Raw genomic sequence first — 27750 nt, 5'->3', positions numbered from 1 at the left:
AATTATTTTTAAAGTTTTTATGTTGGGCATCAACTTGAACACTTCTTCCTGGCTACATTTAACTGATTCAATGTATGTGGGTTTGTATTGTCTTCATTTCACTCACTATTGAATTTGCCAGGCACACTGTGGTATTCGACTTCACTTTATATATCAGATTTAGACCATAAAGAATATTTGTCAAATATATATATTTGACAAATATTCTGAGGAACATTTAATCATTATGTCAGTGAACATTGTAAATTTGAATGAATTGTAATGTCATTTATGTTTTAGAGATGACAGAGGAACAGTTTTTAAATGTTATGTTGTGAAATTCACGAATAAAGAATTTTTAAATAACTTGTTTCAGTGAATTATTATAATATTACTTTATGCATATAATATAAAACAACACAAGATATAATATAAATATATTACAAAATATACAAATATTATATAAATATTACCTATATATGTATGATAAAATACATAACAAAAAGAGTGAATAGTTCCAATCACAACATTTTAAAGCTGGAGATGTAATTACTTAATTACAACATGATAATAATAACAATAACAACAATAATAATAATACAACACTAACAATACTGAAAAATGTTAACTAATCCTTTCAACTCAACCGAAAAGAAAAAATAAATTAAATCTTACTTCACCAAATGTCTTATCTCACAAGACATTATAAATACTCGATGGCTCCATCTACTGGCCAGCGCCAGAAACATCGGCTGCAGACTCTCGGCTGCATGTGACTAATTGAATCGTCACATATCCGTGACACTTCTCACCCTGAGCAGCAGCCAGGAAACTTACTGAGGTTTAAATGAGTAATTAACTGATTATTGATGAGCTGATTAAACACATGGATTCATTTAACATCTGAATAAAATACAGTCTGACTGATTTCTGAGAGGATTCACAATCATTTCAACAATAACAGGTCATTTCAGTCACGAATGGATTGAACCATTCCGCGTGGGTGACACCACCAGAGTGTGCATGAACTCATAGAGAGAGAGAGAGAGCGTGTGCACGTGTGCGTGCTCGTGCATGTGGGCCGTTACTTTCCGGGTTGAGCTCATGGGGAGCGGTAGTTGCGCTGCCAGCTGACACCGAGGAGGGAGGTCACTCTCTCTCTCTCTGTCTGTGCCTGTATCTCTCTGTCTGTGAGTGAGGCTGCGAACCGGAGCATCATCATCATCACCACCACCACCATCATCATCTCCACCATCATCATCATCATCATCATGGCGGATCAAGGCGAAGCTCCGGCCGCCGTCCTCCTGCCTCAGCAGCCGGCGGCAGCGCTGACAACCAGCTGGCCAATAAGCCGGGAGTCGTACGAGCTGCAGGAAGTCATAGGTTAGTACCGGGAGGAGACACGCGCCGCGGCCGCTCATCTGCCGGGACTCACGACCGGGGCCTACCGGCGTTTTCTCTGCAGCCTCCAGTGGTGCTTTGCAATGCGGATGTTAACTGACACTACCGGTCCACAGCAGATGTGTGTGTGTGTGTGTGTGTGAGTGTGTGAGCGTGGGTGCATGTAGTGCGTATGAGCGTGGGTATCTGTGTGTGCGCGCTGACATGCATGTTACAGCTCGTTGTTGACAATGTCACATTCCCTCAGTGTGTTTGTGTGTTTGCTCTGATCGTACACACTTACTCGTGAGTGGCACGTGTCCACTTCATTGAATAAATCACGGATGCTGCGGTCGTGTAAAGAGTGTGTTAGTTGGGTCAGTGGTGTTATCTGTGGCGCGTGCATGCTGTTACAGTTGTACCATGCATTTGCTATGGTAGCCATACAGTATTATTATTATTAATGATAATTGTGGCACTGATGCACAGTTGTTTACAAAAGTTTGTCTAAAAAGTCAGTAAAAGAGCCACTTTCCACTCGGACTATTACTTAGTTTTCATTATTTATATTATTCATAAGAAATGTGTTCAATATTCTCATAAATCGCAAACTATCCTATTTATATATGATAAATAAACGATGAATAAGGCATCTCTAATTTCTCAGAACTCAAGGTGAGGTCATAAACTTTAACAATCCAAAACTCAAAGGCTCATTAACAGTTTACTTGGTGGTAAATTTTCCGTAATGAACGAATCAATAAATTGACAAGTTGTTAAAGCACAGTAGGCATCGTCTAATAAAAGGCAGTGAACCTAGCCACGCTCACTCGCTTTATTGTATTGTTTATGTAAAGCTAGAGTAAAGAAAAACTGATAACATATCCACTGCCAGTGTAATATACATGGTGTTATTATCATTAACCATTTGTCTTGGTGTTTCCTGGCACCGTTACTATGCAGATCGCAGTAATTTATGGAAGAACTTTACTGTCGGAATTTATTTTGCCAGGACATCTGACAACGCTAACTTCCCCAGTTAGAAAGTTTTACTTCCTTCCATAAGTCACAACATATTTACAAAATATGAAATTCATAATAATGTAGAAATATTGCCAATACAACAATGAAAATCTCAAATGTACTGCAAGTTGTCAAAAGGAAGTTTCCTGAGCATTCTTAGGTAAACGCCTGTGTGGTGCAGATGAGCTGACAAGTCATATCATCGCCGATAAGAAATAGCTGCACAGCTGTGGGCTGCTGACTGTGTTGACTTATTGAGACCCCCTCTGTGTTCTCACAATCAACTGGGGAGCAGCCAGATCTCATGTGTCCTCTACTTTGTCTTATCCACCACCAGCAGTTGGCAAGCGAGTATATATACTGTACGCTGTATGTTGTATGTTACAGCTTCCAACAACTACACTTGTCCTGCGTGGCCTGATTTGTATTGAACCAAGCAAACAACCCATCGTGTAGGGGTAGGGGTGGGGGGGGGGTGGGGGGGTCTGTACTTTAGGTCAGCTGATGTCGTAGCATTGGCCTCATGTTCCAGCTAGCTCACGTGAAAGGTGAATACCATAACGTTAACACAAAAATGTGGGGGGAAAAAAGGCCACAGACAGACGTTGAGTTTGAGAGTCGTCTTCCAGCTGCGTGTGCAGTTTGTCTTTTTGCTGTGTCCCTCTTTGCTCCTGTCGACGCTGTCATTGCTCTGTTGTGATTCCAGGCAGCGGGGCCACAGCTGTGGTGCAGGCGGCCCTCTGCACCCCTAGACAGGAGCGCGTGGCCATAAAGAGAATCAACCTGGAAAAATGCCAGACCAGCATGGACGAGCTGTTGGTGAGTACGATAAATACGGGCTATTTTCTCAGCGTGGGTGCACAGTGTTTTTGTACCTTTTGTCTCATGCCTTATTTCTACTTTGCCTCTAATCCATACTGTTATTGTTCCCTTTGTTCATATCGAGGTGTGTATATATATTTATAGACATACGACATCCCAGGTGATATCCGATTCCTGTCATTTCTCTCACAACAGAAAGAAATTCAAGCCATGAGTCAGTGCTACCACCCAAATGTCGTCACCTACTACACCTCCTTCGTGGTGAAGGATGAACTCTGGTTAGTGATGAAGCTTCTGAGCGGAGGTAAGCTTCACCCTCCGAGCTGCGCGGAACCAAATCCTACCTCTGGCTTAATAATACATGAATGATCAGTGAATGTGTTGATGCACTGTATCCGCCTCCTTTTTCCTAGTTTGTGCTTTGACCTGCTGATAACTAGGTAACAACTCAGCTGGGGTTAAGTTGTACTGCAGTCAAAGAGACTGTATTTCATGCTTTTCCAGTTGAAATGATCAACTCAAAGCTCTGTACAGTACGAGTCACATTCACCCATTCCCATATACATTCATACAGCGCCTCTATACACAGAGGTCATCACATTCATTGTCAGCCATCAAGGTCACTTTGGAGTTCAGTAACTTGCGTATGGTCACTTCGGAAATCAGTCTGGAGGTGCCGGGGATTGAACCACCGACCTTCTGGTTGATGGACGACCCTATTGCAGTGGTCTCAAATACTTTAATGAAAAAAGTATCTACTTTTTCAATTTTATGAGCCTTTAAGCCGCTGTTTTCTACCGTGTACCCTAAAAACATCAAATCTTAAAATGTGTAGTACTTTTCCCGCCTGACTTTATCGCAGTGACACTCTTGGTTGCATGCCATGTTAAATAACGTATGTAGTCTAATGATTTTCTTCAGCACTGTCATGTCTGTCACTTGTGAAGAAAGTGCAGCAGTAGTGTTAATCCTGCCTTTTATGATTTACTCTTTAAGGGAGAACAACATCAGCCAGTGAAACAGATTGTGCTTGGTCGTAGATATTGATCGTGTAATGACTCAGTCTCACTGTGTGGCTTATTGGTGTTGTGCATTTTCCTGCTGTGTGTTTTTTAGGCTCTATGCTGGATATAATTAAGCACACAAGCAAAGAAGAGGACAAAAATCGAGCTCTGGATGAGCCTATTATCGCTACTATATTAAACGAAGTGCTGGAGGGTCTGGACTACCTGCACAGAAATGGACAGATTCACAGGTAAACACAAGACGTTTGCTTTAGTTTCTGATTAGATGCTTGTCATTATAAGAAATTAGAAACTCAATATAAGAGAATATATTCAGTCCATTGTCAGATGCTCTGGATAAGAGAGGTAAACAAATGCACAAGGAAGTTGAAAAGCTACATGTTATTGTGCTGTTTTGACTGCAGCTCAGCTCTGTTCACTTCCTGTATTACAAGGTCGTTGGGAAACGACCTCTTTGGGCAGAGGTCCTGGTGATAGTGGCCCGTGGGACTCTGTTCACGCGAACATAAAGATCAATGCTGCACCACATGACTCTGATGGTTTCACTCTGTTTGTGTTTTGTTGGCCTCAGGGATGTGAAAGCTGGGAACATACTACTGGGAGAAGACGGATCTGTTCAGATTGCAGGTTGTTACACTCTCAAGTCTTTCGTTAAAACTAAAATCCTCAACACAAACTGAATTTAATGTATTGAATTAATAGATTGTATTAATTAAAGAAAAATTGTAATGCCTGTTTTTTGTAATCATACACTAAGAAGGTCTGACATGCGACTGATTATAGGTCCTGAAAATACTTATATATGCTTGTTCAGTCCCTACATTCAAACTGGCTGTTTTTGGAAAATTTAATTTAATAGTAGGGATTAATTACTGTCTTCAAGTAAATAATACATTTAGAGGACCAACAAATTATGGATGCTGCTGTGTAAGAAAAAATTATATATGCAGGTTTGCCCCATTAAAGTTTCATAGATGTCAACGATAAAATGTTTTTTCCTATTTGGGTAAAAAAGGTTTAATCAGTCAAACCAGAATGAAACAAATCCCCCTTTTATCATTTAATCAATGACCTGAATTGATTGTATAATATTTACTAGAATTTATCTGGATGTAACAGTCATTGATGATGGTTTTTATTGACATTTAACCACCAGTTTATTGACACTTCCTGTCACTCTTTTTACCACCAAATCGAAAATATTGTCCCTGCCAAATTTTTCTCATATCTTCAGAGTTGTGAGTTGGAAGCTGATGAACAGTTGTTATTACTTGGCTGCTTGTAACCATATGATTAAGTGTTAATACTTACTGGGACCACCAGTGCTTTTGCGGCTTGAACAGTCTAAATGTTACCCGTGGAAATAAAAGGCTAAAATGAATAATTGTATTCTTCCTCAGCTCAACTAAAATTCATAAAATATTTTTGATTTTGCATTTACTCTGTAACTATTTGCTCTTGTGCTTATTTGGATGTACTGTTTTGACTGTGGGTAATCAATGAGATGCAAATAACGGGAGCGGTCAATGGCAAAGTCCTCTTCGAGAACGAAAATTTAAATGAATTTATTATATCATTATTGCTGTTCTACTATAATATTTACCTCCACCCAGCATTTTTTTTATCAGAAAAGTCTCCCTTATACTTTATATTTTAGAGTATAGATTTAAACCATGTATTACTTATTGTTGTCTTTAAGATTTTGGAGTAAGCGCGTTCCTAGCTACAGGGGGCGATATGACCAGAAACAAAGTACGAAAGACTTTTGTCGGCACACCATGCTGGATGGCACCGGAGGTGATGGAACAGGTCGGTCTATCTCTATCCATACAACAGTACTTGTTGGTGACAATGTAAATTCAATTATCTTATAATATGTATTTTCCTGATACTAAGAGTTTTGTATATATATGTCTTTAGTATTTTTGTTACCCACTCAGATCATGACATTAGCAGAAGGTCCAGCAAACTTATTCCGGTGATGTTGTTGTATTTCTTTTACCAGGTACGAGGTTATGATTTCAAAGCAGATATATGGAGTTTTGGAATTACAGCCATAGAGTTAGCGACGGGCTCCGCACCCTATCACCGCTACCCTCCCATGAAGGTGAGTGCTGCCGATGTGTTATGGAGGTTCTGCTTTCAGCCCTGTGCGTGCATTTGTTTGTTTGTAAGCAAGATCAAGCGAAAACTACTGGTCGGAACTTGGTGGAACTATGCAGTATAGGTCAGGGAAGAACAAATTAAATTCTGCTGCAGATCTAGGATTTATTTATTTATTTACTTTAACATTGCGAGATAGGGCGTTTTCACAGATTTATCAGGGAATAATTGATGGATCTTGATTTAAAAAATCAGGCATGTTTAGGAGACTGATTTCTAGAAGAGTGTGCAATTTGGTCCAGCTTGATTGAATTTAAGACTATTGGGCCCTGGTGGAGTTGTGCACTCTCAGGCCATTGTAGTTGGGTTGTTTTATCAGATTGCTTCCCTAATAACAGCTTTACTTGTAGAGCATTCATCAGCACAAGCAAAGAGGAAATCAGTATCTATTAACATCTTGGCCTACTAAACCTGGGCTTAAAGTTGCATTCAAGTTTCGTCATTTAAATGAAAGACACATACTTTGGAAACAGACAATTAACAAATAGATAAATATATGTATTGAAAATAACTTGCTGCTTTTACTGTCCACACCAGATCTGCAGCTTCCTGCTTGGAGTTTCTTTTCCTCATCTGCACACATCCATTTTCTGAAGTGTGACCATTTCTCCTTGTTGTTTCAGGTTTTAATGCTTACCCTACAGAACGACCCACCCACTCTAGAGACGGGTATCGAGGACAAGGAAACGCTAAAAAGATACGGCAAATCGTTTAGGAAGCTAATAACTATGTGCCTTCAGAAGGATCCTGCCAAAAGGTCAGCGCCACACACCGTATATCAGCCAAATATTTCTGCGAGGAAAGCTGATGCAGTTTGTGATCAATAAAAGTCCCCTGATTAGAATTCAGCCAGTGCTGCGTTGTGATGTATCTTCCAACAGTTGTGCTCTCCTTTATCTGCAGGCCGACAGCCGCAGAGCTTTTGAAGTGCAAATTCTTCCAGAAGGCCAAGGTATTTGTTTCAACTCAAACATTTGACTCTCCATATTTTTGGGGTTTTCATATCAATGACTTGCACCTTCTTCATTTCAGTTTATTATGGTTATATGTACTGTGATACAATAGAAAAAATCCACATATTTAACACAATAGCCCTCTAATAATAATGACAGCATAATTTAATTATAACAGTACATAACTTGTATAACTTATAAACTTGCTCTAAGTAGGCTATTTAAACGTACATGTTCTGGTTCAGAGGTTCTGGCTGCCTGCGATGAAAGATACAGGAATTATTTGTATCATTTGGTTGCATAGTTTGTAGAATGTTAATTTTATGAATGTGAATGTGAATTTATGAAGTCTTTGAAGCTGACTCTGGTTTAGTCACTGGTCTAACTTTTAACATTTAAAAAAGATCCGTCACAAAGTTTTTTTCTGATCACCACCACTTAAAAACATTTTCATGACTCATCATCAGGTTTTGATTAATTCATCAGTCTTCTATTTATTAATGATGATGATAATTTTCCTATTTTTCTTTTTGCGTTTTCTCTCTTGCAGAACAAAGAATACCTGATTGAAAAGCTTTTGTGTTGTGCACCAAAGATTTCTCAGCGAGCTAAGAAGGTTTGTTTACACAAACGTTCCCTGTAAAATAACTCAATTATTGACTAAACATGGAAAAAAAAAAAAATTGAGGGCCGGGATTGACTGAAGTATCTCTTTCCGCCAGAGTGATGCATTTACAGTCAACACAAGCTGCGCACTCTGACTTTCTTCAGCATCTCAAACACGTCATGCTGAACCTGCTGTGTATATTATTTCAAATGTGAACCACGGCAGAATGAAGTGCTATAGATGTGTCAGTGGCTCCCTGTGCAGCTCTGTGAACGCAACGGGATTAAATGACTTGTTAACGTCAGGTCACAGAAAGGAGCACATCACTAGCGCACTGGCCCATATGTTAGTTAGGAGGAAGTGCAGTTTTCAGGCACAGCTGATATTGGCTGCACATTATTACTCCGCCTGGGTGGCCGGGACCGAAATGGGGGCAGAGGGTCCATCGCCGAGAGGCACATTGGCCGAGTGCAAGGGTGGAAATTCACTGGCATGTTCGGGTGTAAATGGAGGGCATGGTGGAGAGCAGGGCTGTTAGTGTGTGTGACGTTAACATTACGCACAAACAGGGCAGGGTGTCAATACAGAGGGAGGCAGACGGTGGAGGGAGCGTCATGCTTCTGTGGAGGTTTGTTGATGGTTAATGTGGTAACTGTAGGTACCTTTAGCAGCCATGCGTCTGAATTGAGACGGGCCTATTTCTAAACAGTGGGATGAAGTTTTGTCAATACTGTGTGAGGCAGCCTCCACTTTCCCAGATTGGAATGACTTTACCGTCATCACCGACACAAATTCTAGAAGATTGGATCTAAAAATGAGTGACAGCATTAATGATTAGCAGGATGTTTTCCAAATGTTCATTTGAATGTCTCTCAGCAACAGCCCCCTCATGAAAACACATTTGAATTCACTAGTCCTGATTTTTTTATGTGGATCTGCACCAAATTGCACACGCTCATAAATATTCTCTGAGAAATTAATGAAAATGTGGGGGAAAAACAATTTATGCCCCCATCGATCAAACTTTTATGGGTTGATTCCTGTACCATGTAATCCATTAAGTAGTTTTTGCAAATTCAAGACAATGAAAATGTATAGGTTGAATAATAATAATAATTAAAAGGGGTAATAATAATTTATATAAGTAGTTATAAATGAATCTTTTATAATATTTATTTTACCTTTCTAGACACCCAAGGGCACCTTACAATATATCATAAGTAAACACATGAATGACTCAAATTGGATCAGGAGACGCAAACACCTGTGGACACAACACATGAAACACAACAGTAGTTCAAAAGTAAAACCAAGGTTAAATAGGTCATATGTGTTTTTATCAGTGGAGTCCTGTAGAGATTGTAAAAGAAATAGGCCGTACATGTAAAGTATATACAGCCAGATAAAATCTGACTCTTGATACTTTCAGTGGATGAAATGCAAGAGCCTCAGAGAAACATTGTCATCTCAGGATGCTGTGAACCACTTCATAAGAAAACTCTCTTCTGAGAATTTCACTCAGGTGTACCCAAACCCTCAAGTTCAGCTCTTCTCTATGTCCACAACCACCTCACATGTCTTGGCCTCTGTGAGCTGCAGTGTGGGTTTTTTTTTTCCCTCTGCCCTTTTTGCACCTCTTGTCCCCTGGCGTTCTTGTTTCTGTTCTATTTTTCTGCATGGTGTTCTGTGGTCACAGTAAACACATGCAACTCTGCTCCCAGGAAACAAGCACTGTGTGGGTTCAAGAGGTGAAACTTAAATCCAAACAGCTAGAAAAGAAAAAACCTCACCAGCTTTAAAATTGCCCTGATTCTCCTTGGTAATCCTCCAGTGAATGAATAGGAGATGGCAGATCCTGTCACCAATCAACTCATTTTAAATAAATACTTCCTTTTAATTAAAAGTGGGAGAAAATCTGCAACATTTCCCTTAAAAAGAAGAAGCAAGTCCGGTAAAGAGAAAAATACTTTCTTACAGACAATTATGTGTCAACGATTTTTTGTTATTTTGGAAATATAAATGTAAAAGAAAAGATGTTATGCAGAGTCATTCAGTTTAAACAACAGGTACATGTGAGTTGAGTAACCAGCAGAGGGCACCCTGACACCCATAGTGGAGCCTCTGATTTAGAGGTATAAATATCAGGATTAGATATAAGTGGTTTATAGCCAAGGTTCTGGGCTGCTCTCGTGTATTTGTAACATAATGAAAAGTGGGAAAATAAAAAAGGAATTATATTGAGTTTGTGGTCCACCGACTGCTCATATGATGATATATTACTGCACAGATGTTTTTCCGAAGCCTGAGGCTTTTTTTACCAGAATGTGCAACAAATTCTTCCGTGAAAAACTACTGATGTGGCTTCTGCTCTCAAATTCTTATGTTATGATGTTTCACATTCACACTTATTTCCGTACAACTGCAGTGGGCGTCTTTGTATTTGATGTAAGTCGCGTACTGTATGATGTGTGGCTGCAGAGTGAATTGATCTGTGTCTGTTTTGCTCGAGGACCCTGAACACAGACGGGGGAGCCTTGGTGCTGTGTCAGGTTTGGATAATAATCCTGACACCAGCAGAAGGGTATAGTGCTGCTTTAACTTTGACCTTGTAGAGCTGACGAGTTTATTTGACCCTGGAGGTAGCAGCTTACATTTTTGTGTGCTGCCTCTTCCCTAACGCTGTGGTGCTCTCATTTCTTAACACTCCCAGACTAGTGCTGCTTGTCGTGCTCGCTCTTCCAGGCTGTAGTACTGCAACAATTAATAGTGTGTTTCATTGACTCTGCCTTAATGATCTGCTTTATTGTGCTGGTAGTTGCAGCTGTTGTTGCTCCTGGTGTTGAACCTGAGTTTTCCCTTTTGCTGTGTTGTACTCATTGTGCTGTACCCAGCCTCTCCCTACTAAACTGACTGTTAAGCAGCCGTATGGTTTATTTTGGAGCACGGAGCATTTTCGTAAACCAGTGTATTTTATTTATCAGATAAAGTTAAGATAACAGGATACTCAAATTTCCAACCCCAGAGTTTTATCAGTCAGTCTTTTCACATGTTGGCAGATCATCAGGTCCATTAAATATTTTTGTGTAAATGTTTGCTTACGTTGATTTGGTTGATTGAAATGTCGACAAACATGATTTGTCTCCATTAAAATTAACATTGTAAGATCACGAGGACCTTTTAAACAATTGCTTACTCTTAAGTATGTCATTGTAATGTGACAAATATTAGAGCTAGGCCGATCAGTTGGCCGGTATGAGCCTTTCACAGATATATCCCAAAATATATAAATATATATGTTTATGTAATTCAAGTTCTATATATCTGGTTGTATTAATGTTTTTTTTATTTATAGTTCTTCATAGTAAAGTTTGTGTTTAAACTATAAAATATCAAACGTCAATTACAATTCTTTTTTATAAGGTGTGATAACAACATCTTAGGAATCATGGCCCAATATATTGGTATAAGAAATGTTTTTACCCGATAAAAACGACATCTGCACCCGAAATCTTTCTTGTAACATGAAAAGCAAATCCTTTAACGTCTTCTCCAATTTTAACTGGATTCATGGGTAGAGCACAATGTATATCCACATGTAATAAAACAAATCTATGAACGGGGTCATTAATATTGGTTGTGCTGGCTCTGTGCTCACCGTGCTCCAGGTGAGGAGGGTGCCAGGCTCCAGCGGTCACCTGCACAAGACGGAGGACGGAGACTGGGAGTGGAGCGACGATGAGCTGGACGAGGGCAGCGAGGAGGGAAAGGCTGCAGTGAATCAGGGCAGGGTAGGTGAGACCCCACCAACACGTGCTGTAGCAGCATGTATTCTTTTGTATTAGGTCTTTACATTTATATTCAAATACATACAAGAGCAGCAGTACGTTTAAACATATTTTCACTTGTCTTGTTATACGATGAAACCTTGAGTGTGACCTTATTAAGGTGCTTGTCATTATTGATGCATGTCATGTCTAACCCCCACCCCCCCACACACACTGTGTTTGACCCAGTACATTCCTTACCTCCCTGATCAGTGAACTTTTTGGATGGCAGATGGTTTACTGTCTCTCTGAGAGAGGCTGTCCTGAGGTGGCTGTAATGAGCTGGAAGGTAGCAGCAAGGACTGGAGGCAGGAGGAAGTAGAAAGATGTGATCAAAGCACTCTTTGATAAAGATTCCCCCGCTTTAATGTATGATGCAATAAATACCAAAAGACATGATTTAAGATATAAGTTTATAGTCTGATAGTCAGTGGGCGATTTGATGGGGGGGATGGTCATTTTGGATGCATCTCCCTTGTTAACCTGCCGCCCCTGAGTAGAGTGCAGGGGCAGACGGGCTGTTTAATTGAATATGTAACTCTAGTCTGCCTGAAGCATTGATTCTTCATCTGACTGAGGTTTGAGCGAGTTAGCCACGCCCTGGCACTGGCTCGGAAACATCAGTACCGTAGCACAGTAACTGTCTCCATGCCGCTGCCTGTGGGGCTGAAAGTTCAGTTTTAATGTTTATTCATTTATTATTTGATAAACGGTTATAAAAAGACATTTCTTAAAGTCACAGAAGGAAGATAACTGGGGAAGATGGGATTGTGAAATCAGAAATACTGCAGTTATGGTTAAGGCGTCCTGCACAATGTCCTTTTGGAGGTGTACGTAGGTGTGTGTTGGTTTGTTGTGTGGGAGCAGAGGTGTGCTCCTATTTTTGTTAAACAAAAAAAACAAATCACCTGCTGCTGATCGTATTTTTACAAGGACGTGTTTTTAGTTCCTTTCATCGATCCTGGGCTACTTTTCATTCGTTGTTCTGTTTCTTCATGAAAGTAAAAAATATGTTTGGACAAGCTGACACATGAAAATTGAAAAGTGAATGAAGGTGCACTTAATTAATTTGTTTGTTGTTTTTTAAAAAAGGAAAGAAAGTAGTAATTCTTATTGTGGTCCTATGAAAATGTAAATGTGTAAAATCTATGTGTTTCCCTCCAGTCACGAAGGGTCAGAGATGAGGCCGATGATGTAAGTTCCTCCCGTACACTGATTCAACATGTCGTTAAAACGATAAACGTCCTCTTTGTGTTTTGTTGAAGAGACACGTTGTCATAGACACACAGGCTTTACTATTCCTACCGCTGTGCAAGTCGATAACTCAGCAGAGGTGGAATTTCTGGAATTGCAATCAACTAGCAAACTTGGCCTGAAGCGTGTGTTAAGAGTCATGAACTCAATTAGGAGTGTTCATTTCACCGCACATTTAATCTCAACAGCCAAGGGCCCGTTCTAAAATGAAGCCAGAAAAGTCATTGATTGTTGGGACCTAACTTTCCTGCATTGTATTTGTAAGATGAATAATTTAAACAAGGATGTTAAAGCATTTGTGCAATTATGCCTCTCATTTGATTCCTCCTAGAAAGAGGACACCAACAATGTTCCCATTGAAGGGTTATCTATTCACCATCCCCAGGTGAGGGACTTGGCCACAACACTAATTTGTCATGAATCAATGACCTTGAAGCCACAATGATTGTGTGTGTGTGTGTGTGTGTGTGTGTGTGTGTGTGTGTGTGTGTGTGTGTGTGTGTGTGTGTGTGTGTGTGTGTGTGTGTGTGTGTGTGTGTGTGTGTGTGTGTGTGTGTGTGTGTGTGTGTGTGTGTGTGTGTGTGTGTGTTTGTGTGTGTGTGTCTGCTGTTTACGCAGTCACATTATGAGGACTTGTCTTCAGGGTTTCCGCAGTGTCTTAAGAAGTCTAAAAACATTTAATCATCTGCATTTTGGGCCTTAAAAAGTCATAAATATGTTAAAAGAATACATTCAGGTAGATCTTAATTATGTAACGTTCATTTAACGTCACATCTTTCACGCTGGAACTGTATTTTGTGAGATAACATGGTGTTTAGAGGGCTATTCTCTACCAGGCTACTTCACCTTATCTTCAATTTTGCCTCTGATATTCCTTCATATCCGTCTTACCTGACAAAGGTCTTAAATTTAATTTATTATGGTCTTAAAGAGGCTTAAATGTAACTTGTTGAAACCTGCAGAGACCCTGGAGAAAAAAAGGCAAGTCCCCATCATGTAAAACATTAAATTCATGTTTAGTGTTCATGTTTTAACGTGAGGTTTAGATTGAGGTTAGCGTAAAGGTTAGGGCTGTGCAAGTGCTGGCTATGCTTCAGGTTAGAGTAAGTCTGCAGAAAATGAATGTAAGTCAATGTAACATGAAGTCATGGAGACACGAGTGCGTGCACATGTGCGCGTGGGTCTTGTGGCGAGATGCTCTCATCAGTGATCACTCAGAGTAAATGGCTGTCTGCCCGACAGTGCCGGCTCATAGCCTGTGCCTATCTCACCCGCAGACTCGCTGCCATTCTAACCCATTTTCGGAGGCTATTGTCTGTTTGAAAATGAGCCTCAGTAGTTCGAGGTGTAGTCTTGTGCTCCTGTCGTGAATGAGCTCTGACAGCTCCACTCAGCAGTCATTGCATCCAGCTCAAATCCATCTTTTGGCTCTGGAAAAAAAAAGAGGCATTTTTAAAATGGCATTGATAATGTTGGTGAGATCATTTCGCAACACACCGTAATGCATTGTTCCCTTTCCTTACCCTCACACCTTTTCCTGCTGCTGCAATGCACTGAGGACATTTGTCAGAAAAAAACAAAGCACATGGACTGAGTGGGAGTTCACTACATTCACATTCTTCCGACTATATGTTCCTAACGTCTTGGTCTGCAGTAAACGCTCTGTGCAGAAGTCCTTCTTCTGCAATGTTCCAATCTATTTGTGTCCAATTTAAACTCATCATCAGCTGTTTTTTCATGCAGGTTGAACCGTATGGAGATAAACCAGACATTCAAGGTGCTGTGAACATGGTTCTGCGGCTAAGGTGAGACTGATGATTACAGACAGTTTCCTCCATCACATGCTGACACACAAGAGCAATCTTAGGAAAATATCGACTCGAATCTCTCCAGGCAGCTCGGGGTCAAAACCACTTTGGAAATCGCTCAGTTTCTATGCAGCAGAAGCATAAATTCCGAGCAGATTTTTACAGATTGTGTCTCGCATTTCATCATCACTTCACTTCGTCCTTTACATGCAGGCTCCTTAAAAGACGTCATGATCTCTGCTCGCTGCGGAGGGGATCTGGCATCGCCACAGATCCCTTCATCTCACTTTGTCTCCCCGGTCATTTCGCAGGGAGGAGTGTTACACTCCAGTGGTTCTCTGGCTGTGCTCTGCAATCTGCTTCTCTCCCTCTTGCATGGATGTCACAGTTTTGTTTTGGTTCTTGTGTGTCTGCTCGGAATAAATACACGCTGCTCCGCTGTATAAAGCCCGATTTGTACTCCAACTGCGTAAGAAAGATGTTGAAGCCTATGCAAGTGACCTTGGCTGTTTTGAGTATTTATACTTGGAGGACGCTGAACTTATTGAGACAAAATGAGTGTGAGTTTTGTGTACTTATCCAGCGACTGTGGATGAGACACGCTGTCAAGTGGACCAATCGGCATTGCTGCAAAGATGTAATTACATTTTGAGGGAGATGCACTTCAGGACACAGAGTTGTGTATGCAGCTACAAATCGCACTGTTGAATTCAGAAGTATAACGTGGCCCTAAGGCCTCAATTATATTCAATCTCATAAACAGACAGCTCAGACAGTTTTTCTTCATGGACGTCTTTCCTGTTCACGTAGAGGACACATTGGCAGTTGGTGCCCTTGTCAAGTAGTGGCCACTAGAGCTGTTCGGATATCGATACCAGCATCGGAATTGCCTCTGACACTGCTGAAAATGTACGCAAATCTATGTGCCGTTCTTTCCCTGGAAAACACTTCTTCTTGTGCTGTACTGCCGTTGGTCAGTAGCTGTTTTCAGAGCGGCAAAGAACAATTATTGGAATATTTCATGCTTTTAAGTTCCATGAGTCGTGAGCCGCATGCAAGACTTCAGCTTTGGAGGATGGTGTCAGTCAGTTACAACACTAGCAATAGGCCATGCAACAATTATACAGGGTTGGTAGCCTAAAGCTGTTAAAATGCATTATATAAGTCTTTGTTTTTTTAAATGCACTTTTGTTGGATCAGTACTTGGTATCGGCCAGTACACACAGTCCAAGTATTGGAATTGGTATCGGAAAGGGGAAAATGGTATTGGAGAATCTCTAGTAACAACGCAAGTGTATTGAGACGTCTCCCTCATGTAAATGCTCTCATGACAAAATGTACGTCACACAGACCCTAGCAGACCCTCGCATACTCACAGATTTAGAAAGTATAAAGCAAACAACTTCCTCAGGGGTTTTCAAAGTCCGAGCTTGAGAGCCTCCCCTCAGACACAGTTTGGAAAAAGCTTTGATTTTTGGATTCCTGTGTAATCATGATTATTTTATTTGAACTCATGGCTCATAGATAATGTCCTGAGGCAGAACGACTGTATTTCTGAACTTTAACAAGATCGAAACGTATTTAGACAATGCTAAGTGATCTCGTTTAACTTCACTGAGACTCCCCCTGAATCTGTTTCGGAGCCCCCTCCCTCGGGAAGGACCGTCTCCCTCTTTGAAAACCTCTGAACTAGACGTCGGTGATGTCGGCAGCGGTCTGTGTACGAGTCCAGTAATGGAGTAGACTGCCACTTCTCATATTATTCCAGAGACATTTCATGAATGTATCGAGGCTTGTCGATTTAGATCCAGAATGGCCTCGTAGATACTTTCTCTCTCACATTATATATACAGTAATCATCATGAGGGAATGCAAGTATTCAGAGCACAGGCTCAGATCAGTCATTGTGTGAGAAAGAGAAAGAGAGGGCATTTTTTAAGAGGTGCAGCAGCAGCAGCAGCAGCAGACAGACAGTGGTGCATATTTGGACATTTGAAAGTCGGCCTTCCTGCAGCTCCCTGATGAGCTGGTTGTCGAGCACACTCTTGGCTGAACAGACGTATGAAGGTCCCTCCCCGGGCGTCCAGTCGAGCACACAACAGGAGACAGCTAACTGTTCATTGGCTGCTGAAAAGTTATTTCTAACCCCTAGATGAAAATAAATCGGGAGCACTTTGATGGTTCTGTTCTTTGCTTTTACAACTTACACATGAGATGTTGGCTCAATCTGTGGATTCTTTATAGCCCAAGGAAAATAGATTCAATCTCTTTATCAGTGGTGCAGTTACAACATGTGTAGGATTGTTGCTGAAGATCTTATTAGATTAGGGCGGGGGCGGGGGAACAGTTGGAATGGTTACTTCAGAAAAACCTTGCAAAAAAATCAGTCAAAGCAGAGTCGTGCAGCACTTTCCTGCACGGAGAAACATATTCATTGTGTGTAATGTGAGCAGCATTAGTCTGTCAGGTCACCTCTCTTTCTTTAACAGCCCAAATACTCAGTGTTAGACGTACGAACATGTGATGGATGCTTTCTTAGATGCAGTCCAAAAGCTTACTGAAGGGTTTAAATACTCATTTGTGCCCTGGTGGAATACCGAGACCTTTCACTACGCCCTCTTCTTTGACGTGCTCTGTATTGACGATGGGATTTTTGTATTATGCTTTATATTCCCCAAACTAGAAGATAGACTCGGCAGAACCTTACATTGTATTTGATGTAGCAGCGAGATGTAAGGAAACCCTTTGAAAGCCTGAGTAACACTGAGTCTCTGCAGCAGGTGTCTCCTCTGACTTTGATTCATTAATTCTATCAGCTTTCTGCTTTATTTTGAGTCTGAACTGTGGGATGAGGGCAGAGAGAAAGGGTGCAGTGCAATTTGTTCCTGACTGAGGAAGTGTTTCTTTTTTCTTTTTTAGTGCTGAGGAGGATTTGGCTGCTTCGATTCAAAGTGAATCAGCACAGAAGGTGTCATTAGATGAGAGGCTGCATTCACATTTTGGCATTTTCTTTGGCCGCGTTCCGATGTTTGGGCAACAGAAGAAATATTATGAGACCTGCGTGAGAGGCAGTGTGTCTAAGTCGGGTGATTAAATGAGGGACCTATGTAAAGTAGATGTTGGGTACATTATTTTCGTTAATTATAAGATTAAAATACTCAGGCATCTGTAACCCAATAATTAATGTGATTTTCTTACAACTCATATTATAGTGAAAAGGCTCCTGTCTTGTTTGAACCCACTCAAAGCAACTGTGAGCCAAGTTTGTTCATCCTCGCCGCTGTGACGTCTGTCTGATCCGTGGCCATCACCAAACATTTTGAGATTGTCTAAAGCAAATAGTTGATCGGTGGCTTGTTAGTCCTCCCCATGTTCTGTGTATAAAGATGGATGACATGAAAAGCTCCACAGAAGTGAAGCCAAATTGTCTTGATCGCCATCTGGTGGCTGGCTGCAAAATCAATCATAAATTCTGCCTCCTCCATGTTAGTGGATGGGACAGGAATTTTCAAAGATGGTTTATGTCATTTTAGGTAGTTCTTATCACACTGGTGTTTGTTAAAGTGTTACTTTTTCCGGTAAGTTAGTTTTTTATTAGTAATTTGATGCTATAAAAACAGGGTGAAATGTCTTGATTGACAGCTGAGACTGACTCATGATTGGTCGAGTAGGACCTTGCTCCCGTGGCTCCATCCCCCGACCGCTACTGCACAGACTCCAAATACACAAGAGGGTGGCGTTTGTATCTGGGATATTTTGGTCTAATTTGTGGAAAGCGGGAGGAAGTAGAGACACGTTGTGCATCTTTAAATTAAGTCTATGATTCTCACTGTTGAGAAAATGTATTTTTCTTAATGGTTCTTATCAGTTGTCAGGTGCAATATTATACTAGCCTGTAGAGAAGTTGGCAAAACACACAACAATCACTCTGACTATTTGTAAAAGTTTTTAAATCCATGAATGTAATTGGGTTTGAGGGAACTAAATAAGCAGCTAATTGGCCTCCTTTGTCAACAATAAAGGAGTCCAAGCTGATTAGCATCAGTCTATGTTAATATGAAACTCCCCGTCGCAGTGACGAGGAGAAAAAGCAGCCGCACAAATTGAATTTTTGTCGACATTTTACCTGGAACTGACTCTGGGTTTTTTTTTCTCCCTCGTCATTTCTCACAAAGGCACTGAGCTCTCCTGAGAGTAGCATTGTCAGCAGTTTAAAGGGGAAGTAATGACTTGCATAATATGCTCGGCTGTTGGTGCAATGTCCTTCGGTTAGCACAGATGCAAAATTGATTTCCCCTGACCGGAGTCCAGAGGTGACATTTCCTTTGCGTCTTCTCAAAGTTCTTGTTCATAAAGGGGAAGCAGAAGCAGACACAAGTCAGGGTCACTGCTTCAAATATCCTCCTTATTTACGTGTTTGGGGAACATGAATTTATGCCTGTGATATCAGTTTATAAAGAGATGCTTTGAAGCCTGCAGCGTTGGCTTTATTGCCTGATTGCCTGTCAGTTTTTTGGAAGCCAAATAAGTCAAAACTTTTGACAGATCTCTAGTTATGATATAAGCACAGGATATTTTTTCGATCATTATAGTGAATCCTCTTTGCATTGATTGTGTTTTTTAATATGTTAAAAAAGTGCCTGTATGTCAGCGTGACATAAAATATCGAATAAACCTTTGTGACCTCAACATAGAAGAACATGTGTTTGTTGGCTTAGGCCTCATCAAGTGTTGACATTTTATTTTCTTTAATGATTTTCTTACCCAAAGTTACCAGTTGGCTGCTGCACTGTCAGTCACTTCTTTGATAGACAACAGTGAAGAGCAGAAATCATTTTTTAATAGATTCCTCTGGGGATTGCTGTCACTTGAAATGTATGAAATCTTTATTAAAAATCAGACCTGTCTATAATGGTGGAAAAGAGGTCTGTCAAAATAACTTGTTGAAACCTTCCATCGTTCAGTGGGATTATTCCTCTCCCTTCATCTCACATACAAATATAATGTGTCTAAATAAACAGTCAGCAAAATGCTACTTTTAATGCTGTTAAACGATTAAATCTCCCACGTCACGACAGTGGTCAGTCTACTTTATATACACCTCATCCCACATGGTCCTGATGGAGTCTGTCAGAACCCTTTCTAAACACCCACTGCAGTCGTATCTTTGGAGGAGGCAGATTTTAGGAACCTTTTATTTTGGCGGGGTGATGATCCTCTGACATACACTTACCTAAGCTTTGACAATGTGTCCTCTCTGTTTCCACTGCTGGAAAATAGAGAGGTTTTCCTCATCCGTATGCTCTGCCTGAATATTTACTGAATCTCTGATTACATCAGACGTCACAGTGAAGTCTGACTAAGTGATATTAAATCCTCACTCAGACTGTTTTGCTTATAACAAACTCATGGTGGATGCTGTTTGTCTTTGGTTGTGTGTTTGTGTGTTTGTGTGTGTGTTGACTTATGGGTCTAATCTCATCTGAAATGAGAGTTGTACGCTGGCCGTGTTATTTATATAACCACACTACAAACCAAATTCATCTGCTCCTGCCATAGTTCTTTAGAGAATAGCACCGACATGTCCTGCCTTTACCGGAGGCCAGCTACTCCTCCGTCACACTCACCGTAAAGACAGATTTATAATGCAGGTAATGCAAATGAATGCAGGTTGATTCCGCGAAGAGGCTGGAGGGCAAATTTTATGAGTGCAATCAAATGCACTGGATGTATACATGCTTATTATTCACATTTTAACTGCAGTGTAGGATGCAGGATACATACCGCTTCAGAAATGGAGGTACATTACGTACTATGTTCATTCATTTAAGAACATTTCGTCATAATTAAACACAGAATTTAAATAGATACATATCTCAGTCTGTTACCAGCATCATTCAAAAATTTAATGTCCAATTGCTTTTTGATTATTGGACTAATGTTGATGGGGTGAACGGGAAATGCTCCAAACGAATGATAACCTTGCTGCCTGACAAGTAAATGAGCTGCTGTTTGTTTTCACGTTTGCCAACTTTAGGAGGCGATGATATGTTTATAATTTAAAAATAATTTTGAGGTTTGGCTTGTTTCTGCTGCCCTCAAGTGGGAAAACCCCCCCCAAAATGCCGGTTTATGATAGTATTCCTAATAAAATGTATTTATATGACACCTTTAAAAACACAGCTAAGGTGCTTTACAGGTTAGAAATTAAGAACTGAAGGCAAAATGTAGGACATGATTAAGAGCAAAGATCACAGAACGGCCTGGTCACCCTTGGTCCTCAGTCGGGACTGTGGTATGCTAAGTACGGCCTTCGCAAAGGACCTCAGGTTACGACCGGGACAGATGGTGTCAAAATATTCTAAACGTACTTAAGTGCAAATCCATTACGAGCCTTAAAAGTCAACAATAAAAATCTTGAAATCAATTCTAAGATTGATTTCAAGCCATTGAAGAGAAGCTAAAATCAGAGGAATATGCTCTTTTTGTGGAATTAGTGAGAAGAACAATAATTTCACACATTTTCTTCCACGTTTGACAAACTCACAGCTGTGGTTCGACAGTGTTTAACATCCCATCTGTGCTGTTTGCTCACCTCATCATCACTTCCCCTATTTCACACAAGTCATTTTCATTAATGCACTCAACGCTGATCTCCTGCTTCCTTCCGGATTTCCTTCCACTCTGTCGTATATCTGCTCCTTTTTTCAAAGGGAGATGCAACAACTATTTATCTGACATTTTGGATACCACTTGTGCAATCACACCCCCTTGTCTTTCCTCTCAGGAACTCAAAGAAGGAGCTGAACGACATCCGCTTTGAATTCACTCCTGGCCGAGGTACGAGCTCAGCTTCTAATTGATTTGTATGTGCTATTCCCTTCGTAATAACATTTGCAGGCTCCGTGAATTGTTATGTGTGTAATGGACGAGGGCAGTGTTTGTAGTGGGAAACACTCATGAAAGTGTCTAATGTAATTTCTAACACAATTACCTGGAGAGTGAAGTGTTGCACATCCAATATTTGTTATATGTTATTCACTCACCAGACACAGCCGATGGTGTTTCCCAGGAACTGTTCTCGGCTGGACTGGTCAACGGGCACGATGTGGTTATTGGTAATGTTACACCTGATTCTTCTAGTAAAATTGATCGATTCCAGTGTGTGAGTAATGTGTGATAGAGAAAGTGCTGCACATACAGTAGATGCACTGTGTGAATGTGTATGACAAAACTGTACTGTGAAGATCATCAAGACTAGAAACGTGCTATATAAATACACACCATTTACCATCACCATTTTATTTTAAAATTATACAATAACCAATATATATATTCTAAAAAAATGTAGATTCTCATATAAACGGTTGACACAAGATATTGCTTTTCTTTAGCATTGACATGTCCTGAAATGTATTTGTTTGCCATTATAACCATTGCAGTTGCTGTCAACCTTCAGAAGATTGTCGATGACCCCACTACATACAAAGTATTGACCTTTAAGCTGGTGAGTCTCCGGATGACTGATGGTCGACGACAGCCTCCCGGGTTTGTCGTGCCCGATAGCATCTCGCCGTAAACAGCTTGTTGTTGATGAAAGGAACGGGAGAGGGGGAGTTATTAGGAAGGACACAAACAGACCAAATAGCTTCGGCACCAACCCGTCATCTGTCGCTGAAGCTTTTTCAGTCAGTGAGACAGAGGATATATTTAAGGGCTGTTTAGTCGTGTTTTGTATAATATTCAGTGACATCATTCTGTCAGCGTCTCTTCATCTCCAGCACGAACAAAATCTTGAAGGTCAAACCCAGTTTTCATTCAACAGCAGCACCGTCTGTCTGTCTATCTGTCTGCTTCTCTATCTGTCTTCTTCTCTATCTGTCTGTCTGTCTGTCTGTCTGTCTGTCTGTCTATCTGTCTGCTTCTCTATCTGTCTTCTTCTCTATCTGTCTGTCTGTCTGTCTGTCTGTCTGTCTGTCTGTCTCTCTGCAGCCATCACTCGAAATTGATTCTTTTTTGCAGTTCACATGGGGGGGGGGGGGGGGGGGGGGGGGTCACATATTCTCCACGCAGTAATGGTTTTTCGGAGTCTGCATGTGATCCGGACTCACTCTAATACTTCATCTGTAATCACAGCAGAGGAGAGGCCAGACAAAGACTAATTGCACTTTACGTATGAGCCACTTCAAGAGGTCGCTTTTCTGTGGCTATTAGAGAAGCAACGACATTTGTGTGGGGGGGGGATGGAAGCAAAGCAATAATGTCAGTTCTGCTGGATATGACAAAAACATGTCAATGATGTTGTATTGACCTTTGTCTAGTTGTGGGTAAACAACAGCTGTGCTTGGGGTACAGAGCGACCTTTCTGCCATGTTTGCCTCCCCAGCAGCTGCTAAGTGTTGCAGGTAGACGGCAGTGCAGATGTAGACACACCATGTAGATGTATGCCCATACGTTACCTCTGCTCTATGCTGCAGACTGCGTACAATCCTCACTTCTCTCCTAAACGAAGCGTTACTGGTGCAGAGTCACAAAACCCAGCAAGTGGGAATAATGACCCTCGGTAGGGGAACACTTTCATGCACTGTTTATAGTGTGGGTGGCACCTCTGTGACTGACCTGCTTTTAAAGCACTAGCAGCATGTTGATCAGACAGCTGCAGGACTCTCAGATCTCCAGAGAGATGGAGGGTCTGTCTCCTATCAGGTGTGAATCAATGGAGGACGGCGGGTTAGGTCACGCATTTTCTAGAGAACAGCTGGTTGGAAAAAAAACCTCTTATCTATCTTAGTCAGTGTAAGAAAGGGGGTGAGATGAGTTGCTGGGAGATTGACCTGTCAGTAATATATATATATATATATATATTGTGCTTTGTCACCAGGACCTGTGACACTTGGGGATTCAAACATTTTATATGGACACCTGAGTATTACATGTGATTGTTGAGCTCTCATTCCAAATCCACGGACATTAATATGCTGCGGAAATAGCCTCCACTCCTCTGGGAAAGCTCTCCACCCGATTTTTAAAACCTGGCCGCAGGGATTGGCTCCCATTCGGCCACAAGAGCGTCAGTGAGGTCGGCCACTGATGCCGGGCTGCATTCAGCGTTTCAATCCATCTCAAAGGTGTTCGCATGGGGTTAATGACTCTGTGCAGGTCAGTCAAGTTCATCCATACCAAACTTTAAAAAAAGCCATTTCTTTACTGACCGATGTTTGTGCACAGGGCTACAGCAGGGGGGGGTAAACTAAATCCTGAAAACAAGCCCAGACCAAGAGTAGATTAAAGAACTTTTGGTCATTAACTATACATTTCTTATTCCTTGTATACAAACTAAAAATAAATCAAGTTTACATTTGAGCTTTTTCATTTCGTCCTCCAATATTATAATATTAAATATATAACGGATTTTCCAGAAGTGACCTACCTACATTAATTCCTCCCTCTTACCGTCTTTTAAAAAAATTGTAACAGTGCCATCGTATAAACCCGCCAGAACAAAAAAATTGACATTTGCACAAAGCAAAGGAGAGTCAATAACCGAGTCTGCAGTTTGCTTTAGCTCCATGGAGCTTTACTCACAAAGAGAGGTTAAAATGTAACATATCAGAAACACACCTACAATTGAGGAAATAGCAACAATCACAACAGCAAGTAAGAAAAAACATCATAAAAAAAACCCAACAACAATAAATCACAAAACACGGTAGATGCTGTTGACAAGGATCATCGCTGTGTTTTTTTTTTTTTATTGTTGTTGTGCTTTGTTGTACGTATGATTCGCACTTCAGGGCCACCGCAGTTTGTAGATAAATTCAAACCCTGAACCAGGTTGTTTTATGAGAGTTATGGGAGTAATGAGCGCACTGACTTGCAGTATTTTCATCCCGTGGTGTTCCACTCCAGCTGTTCTAGAGATTTCTCAGGATTAGTTTTTTGTTGATGGAGATGAAAGTCTTGCCCCGCTGACCCTCTCGGTGTCTTCTCCCCCGCTCAGGAGTCCGGCTGTGACGACACGGAGATCCCGGACGAGGTGAAGCTGATCGGCTTTGCGCAGCTGAGCGTCAGCTGATGCTCTCTTTACGCCTGAAGCAGGTGAGACAGTTCAGGGCAGACAGACTGAGGAGCACACACCACCACTTCCTGCAACCTCCTCCCGACAACCCCCCCTCAAAAACTCCTCCTCCCTCACTCCCCTTCACCTCCCCCAAGGCTAAGCTCTGCCGCCGCCGCCTTCACCCCCTTAGCGCACACCTCCCTGCTCACTGCCCCCTGACCTTTAACCTTGACAACATTCCACCGCCCAGCGCACGGAGCGGGATCAGGATACAGCCCAGGAACCTAAAGATGAACTCAGGTGGAGAAAGAAGATGATGATAAAGATGTAGCTTTGAATGTTATATTTATAAAAAAAAAAAATTATTTTCCTCATTTTTATTTGACATCTCATTACTTCTGTTTTCCGCAGAAGCTCTCGGTATTTATTGAAATTAGAATGATTTCTATTTTTAATTCACCTTTTTTGTTGCCATGGTAAAAAAAACAAAACAAATTTGCTTTAACTCGCATCTCACAGACTCGCTCATTTGTGCCGTTTGTCTGAGGTCTGCTGTCAGAATGTAAGAATTGAGTTCATTTAAGGGGACAAGCACATTTTCATATTAACATAATGAATGTCTAAAAAGAACATGAATTGTAATTCTTCGTCAAGACCTGTTTTACACTGACGAGAAGGGAACCATTTGCTTGAGTGTGCAGCTTTAAAAAAAGAAAAAAAGAAGTGAGACCTGGATGTTACTGTGTATAATTTGCTGCTCTCGACAGTGTTACTGCTTCAAAATGCTAGAGGTGCCTTGTTCATTTTTCTGTGCCTAAGGAAGTAGTCAGTGAGTGAGACCACACAAAGACCAGAACCTGCAGATTTTTCCATTTCACAAATGTATTACTCCAGCAATGACACAGCTCACATGAAAGTATCTTAATGACACACGCTACAACGCACTTTTTGGCCCCCCCTCCCCTCTCCCCCCGACAAGCTGACGCTTATGCCCCCGGAGACAAGTTTAACTCGTGTGCTCTCATCACCAGACGCATAAAAAAAATAACAGAACCTGTGCTCATGTAATCCGCTCTGGTTTCTGCGTTTTCAGATGCCAGGCTAGCAGACAAAAATCCTCTCACTCTGTCCTGCTGCACTACGAAACATTCTTTTTTTGTTCCCCAAAATCATTGTAGTTATTAAAATGTACTGTACAACAACGCATCTGAGGATGAAAAACCAAAAGGCATCTACTGAGAGGGTGACGAGCCATTTGTTTGTTCAAACAAGTCCTGTAGCTCGAAATCATTTTTAAGTATTGAGGTGGTTAATATTAACTTGTACTAAATTCTTTATTTTATGACGTAATTTATTGTTTTCTATGTACAGTATGTGAACCATTTCAGCATATTACCCCTTCTCCCTCTGTAATCAGCTGATGTCAAGTTTCTGACGAGGAGCGACGAATAAAATATTGCTATTATTTAAAAAAGGTGTGGACTTTTGAGGGTTTCTATAAAAGCATATATACAATTTGCTTGTTCTATGACTCGTAGCTTATGCTAATGTTAGCAACTTTTAGGTAGATATTATCATCTCCGCCAATGAGGTAATGTTTGTTTGTGAACCGAATTACACAAAAAACTACTTGATGGATTTCCATGAAACTCAGTGGAAGGACGGGACACGGTCCAAGAAAGAACCCATGAGGTTTTGGAGCAGATCCAGACAAAGAGCCGGCTCCAGGAATTTTATCTCACTATCTTCATTCTCTCTGTGATTTTTTTTTTTAACCTTTTCACCACAGGGAACAATTCATGGATCTTGATGATACAAATCACGCATATTAAAGGTACTGACTTTCACTGTCTGTGAAATTTGGTGCAGATTTAACCCAGTGGGAGTGTTGGTAGAGGTGTGCCGTCTACTGAGAGTCATTCTAGTTGTGTAAGTGACATTAGGGAGTAGTGTTCTGACTTTCTGACTTATTTATATGCCACATCTTAACCCCCATCTTTAACCTGTAATTCCAGATGAAATATGACACAATGGTAACATAGATTTTGTTTTAAATAACTAAATAAATAATCCCTGAAGGGAGCACCAGAAAACAACCGACTGTTGGATAACAAATGCAACGATAAAAATAAAACTGCATAACTGACCAAAGTGGAAAAAGACGACAGGTAAAAGCAGTAATATAACTTTAATTATTCAAGTATTAGTTTTTTAATGTAAAAAACATACAATATATAACAACAACCCCTTGCGGGATAGATGCATTCACAGTAAATGTCACATTAGCTTGACAATACTCCAAAATCTCTGGGGGAAAAAAGGGAAAGGTTTTGGCCATGGAAGCCTCATTTTCTGAGAAAAACTAAATGTTGCCATGATGTCAGCAGCGGCTCTTCAGCAATCACTGACACGGCAGATACATATGATAAAACAGCCAATCTTAGCTACTGTTTAACTCATTCTTGTAGGACATGACACTGCGTTTCTCTGGATGCGTGGAGGAGGCGAGGAGTTCAAATAGCTGCAGACGTATTACAGTGCACGTTACAGAGAGCAGCGGCCGGACTAATGAGGAGCTGGCGGCTGAGAGACACAATTACCTCGAGTGGGAAAACAACAAAATGCATCTTAAAAAAACTGAAAACTGAAAAACATAAACATGATCAGGCAAATTCATGAAAAAGAATAGCATCCGGTGATTTCAGCTTTGTGGTTTCATTAATACCAATACTGGGGGAAAAACTATTTATTGGAAATTATCAATTATCAGTCAGCTGGTTCTGTCTGGAGGTTAATAAACTGCAGAACATTTTCAGTGCTATGTTTGACTTCATTCATAAGAAAAGTGC

General features: G+C 40.8%; 1 protein-coding gene and 1 long non-coding RNA gene across 3 annotated transcripts; one reads left to right on the top strand and one right to left on the bottom strand.

Moving 5' to 3' along the window:
• Nucleotides 1-716: 716 nt before the first annotated feature.
• stk39 (serine threonine kinase 39) lies at nt 717-26375 on the top strand. 2 transcript variants are annotated; one of them, XM_034573929.1, is made up of 19 exons: nt 717-1365; nt 3092-3204; nt 3403-3511; nt 4324-4462; nt 4804-4859; nt 5932-6041; nt 6238-6339; nt 7019-7152; nt 7299-7347; nt 7899-7964; nt 10465-10536; nt 11621-11743; nt 12944-12973; nt 13365-13418; nt 14777-14838; nt 21629-21681; nt 21891-21959; nt 22284-22348; nt 24842-26375. In XM_034573929.1, exons 1-19 carry the CDS (start codon nt 1251-1253, stop codon nt 24914-24916), a joined length of 1596 nt encoding a protein of 531 aa, XP_034429820.1. In that variant the 5' UTR covers nt 717-1250; the 3' UTR covers nt 24917-26375. The 2 variants fall into 2 exon arrangements, with proteins under 2 accessions (XP_034429820.1, XP_034429821.1); XM_034573930.1 differs by lacking the exon at nt 10465-10536 and having other exon boundaries at nt 720-1365.
• Nucleotides 2240-23506, bottom strand: LOC117754762. The gene is made up of 3 exons (XR_004612491.1): nt 23296-23506; nt 7552-7554; nt 2240-2250 (listed from the first exon to the last, which is right to left on the bottom strand). It is a non-coding gene; the product is annotated as an uncharacterized LOC117754762 (long non-coding RNA).
• Nucleotides 26376-27750: the final 1375 nt, after the last annotated feature.

The sequence above is a fragment of the Hippoglossus hippoglossus genome, chromosome 21, assembly GCF_009819705.1.
Source record: "Hippoglossus hippoglossus isolate fHipHip1 chromosome 21, fHipHip1.pri, whole genome shotgun sequence".
NCBI lineage: Eukaryota > Metazoa > Chordata > Actinopteri > Pleuronectiformes > Pleuronectidae > Hippoglossus > Hippoglossus hippoglossus.
This window is presented reverse-complemented; position numbering and strand designations above follow the sequence as displayed.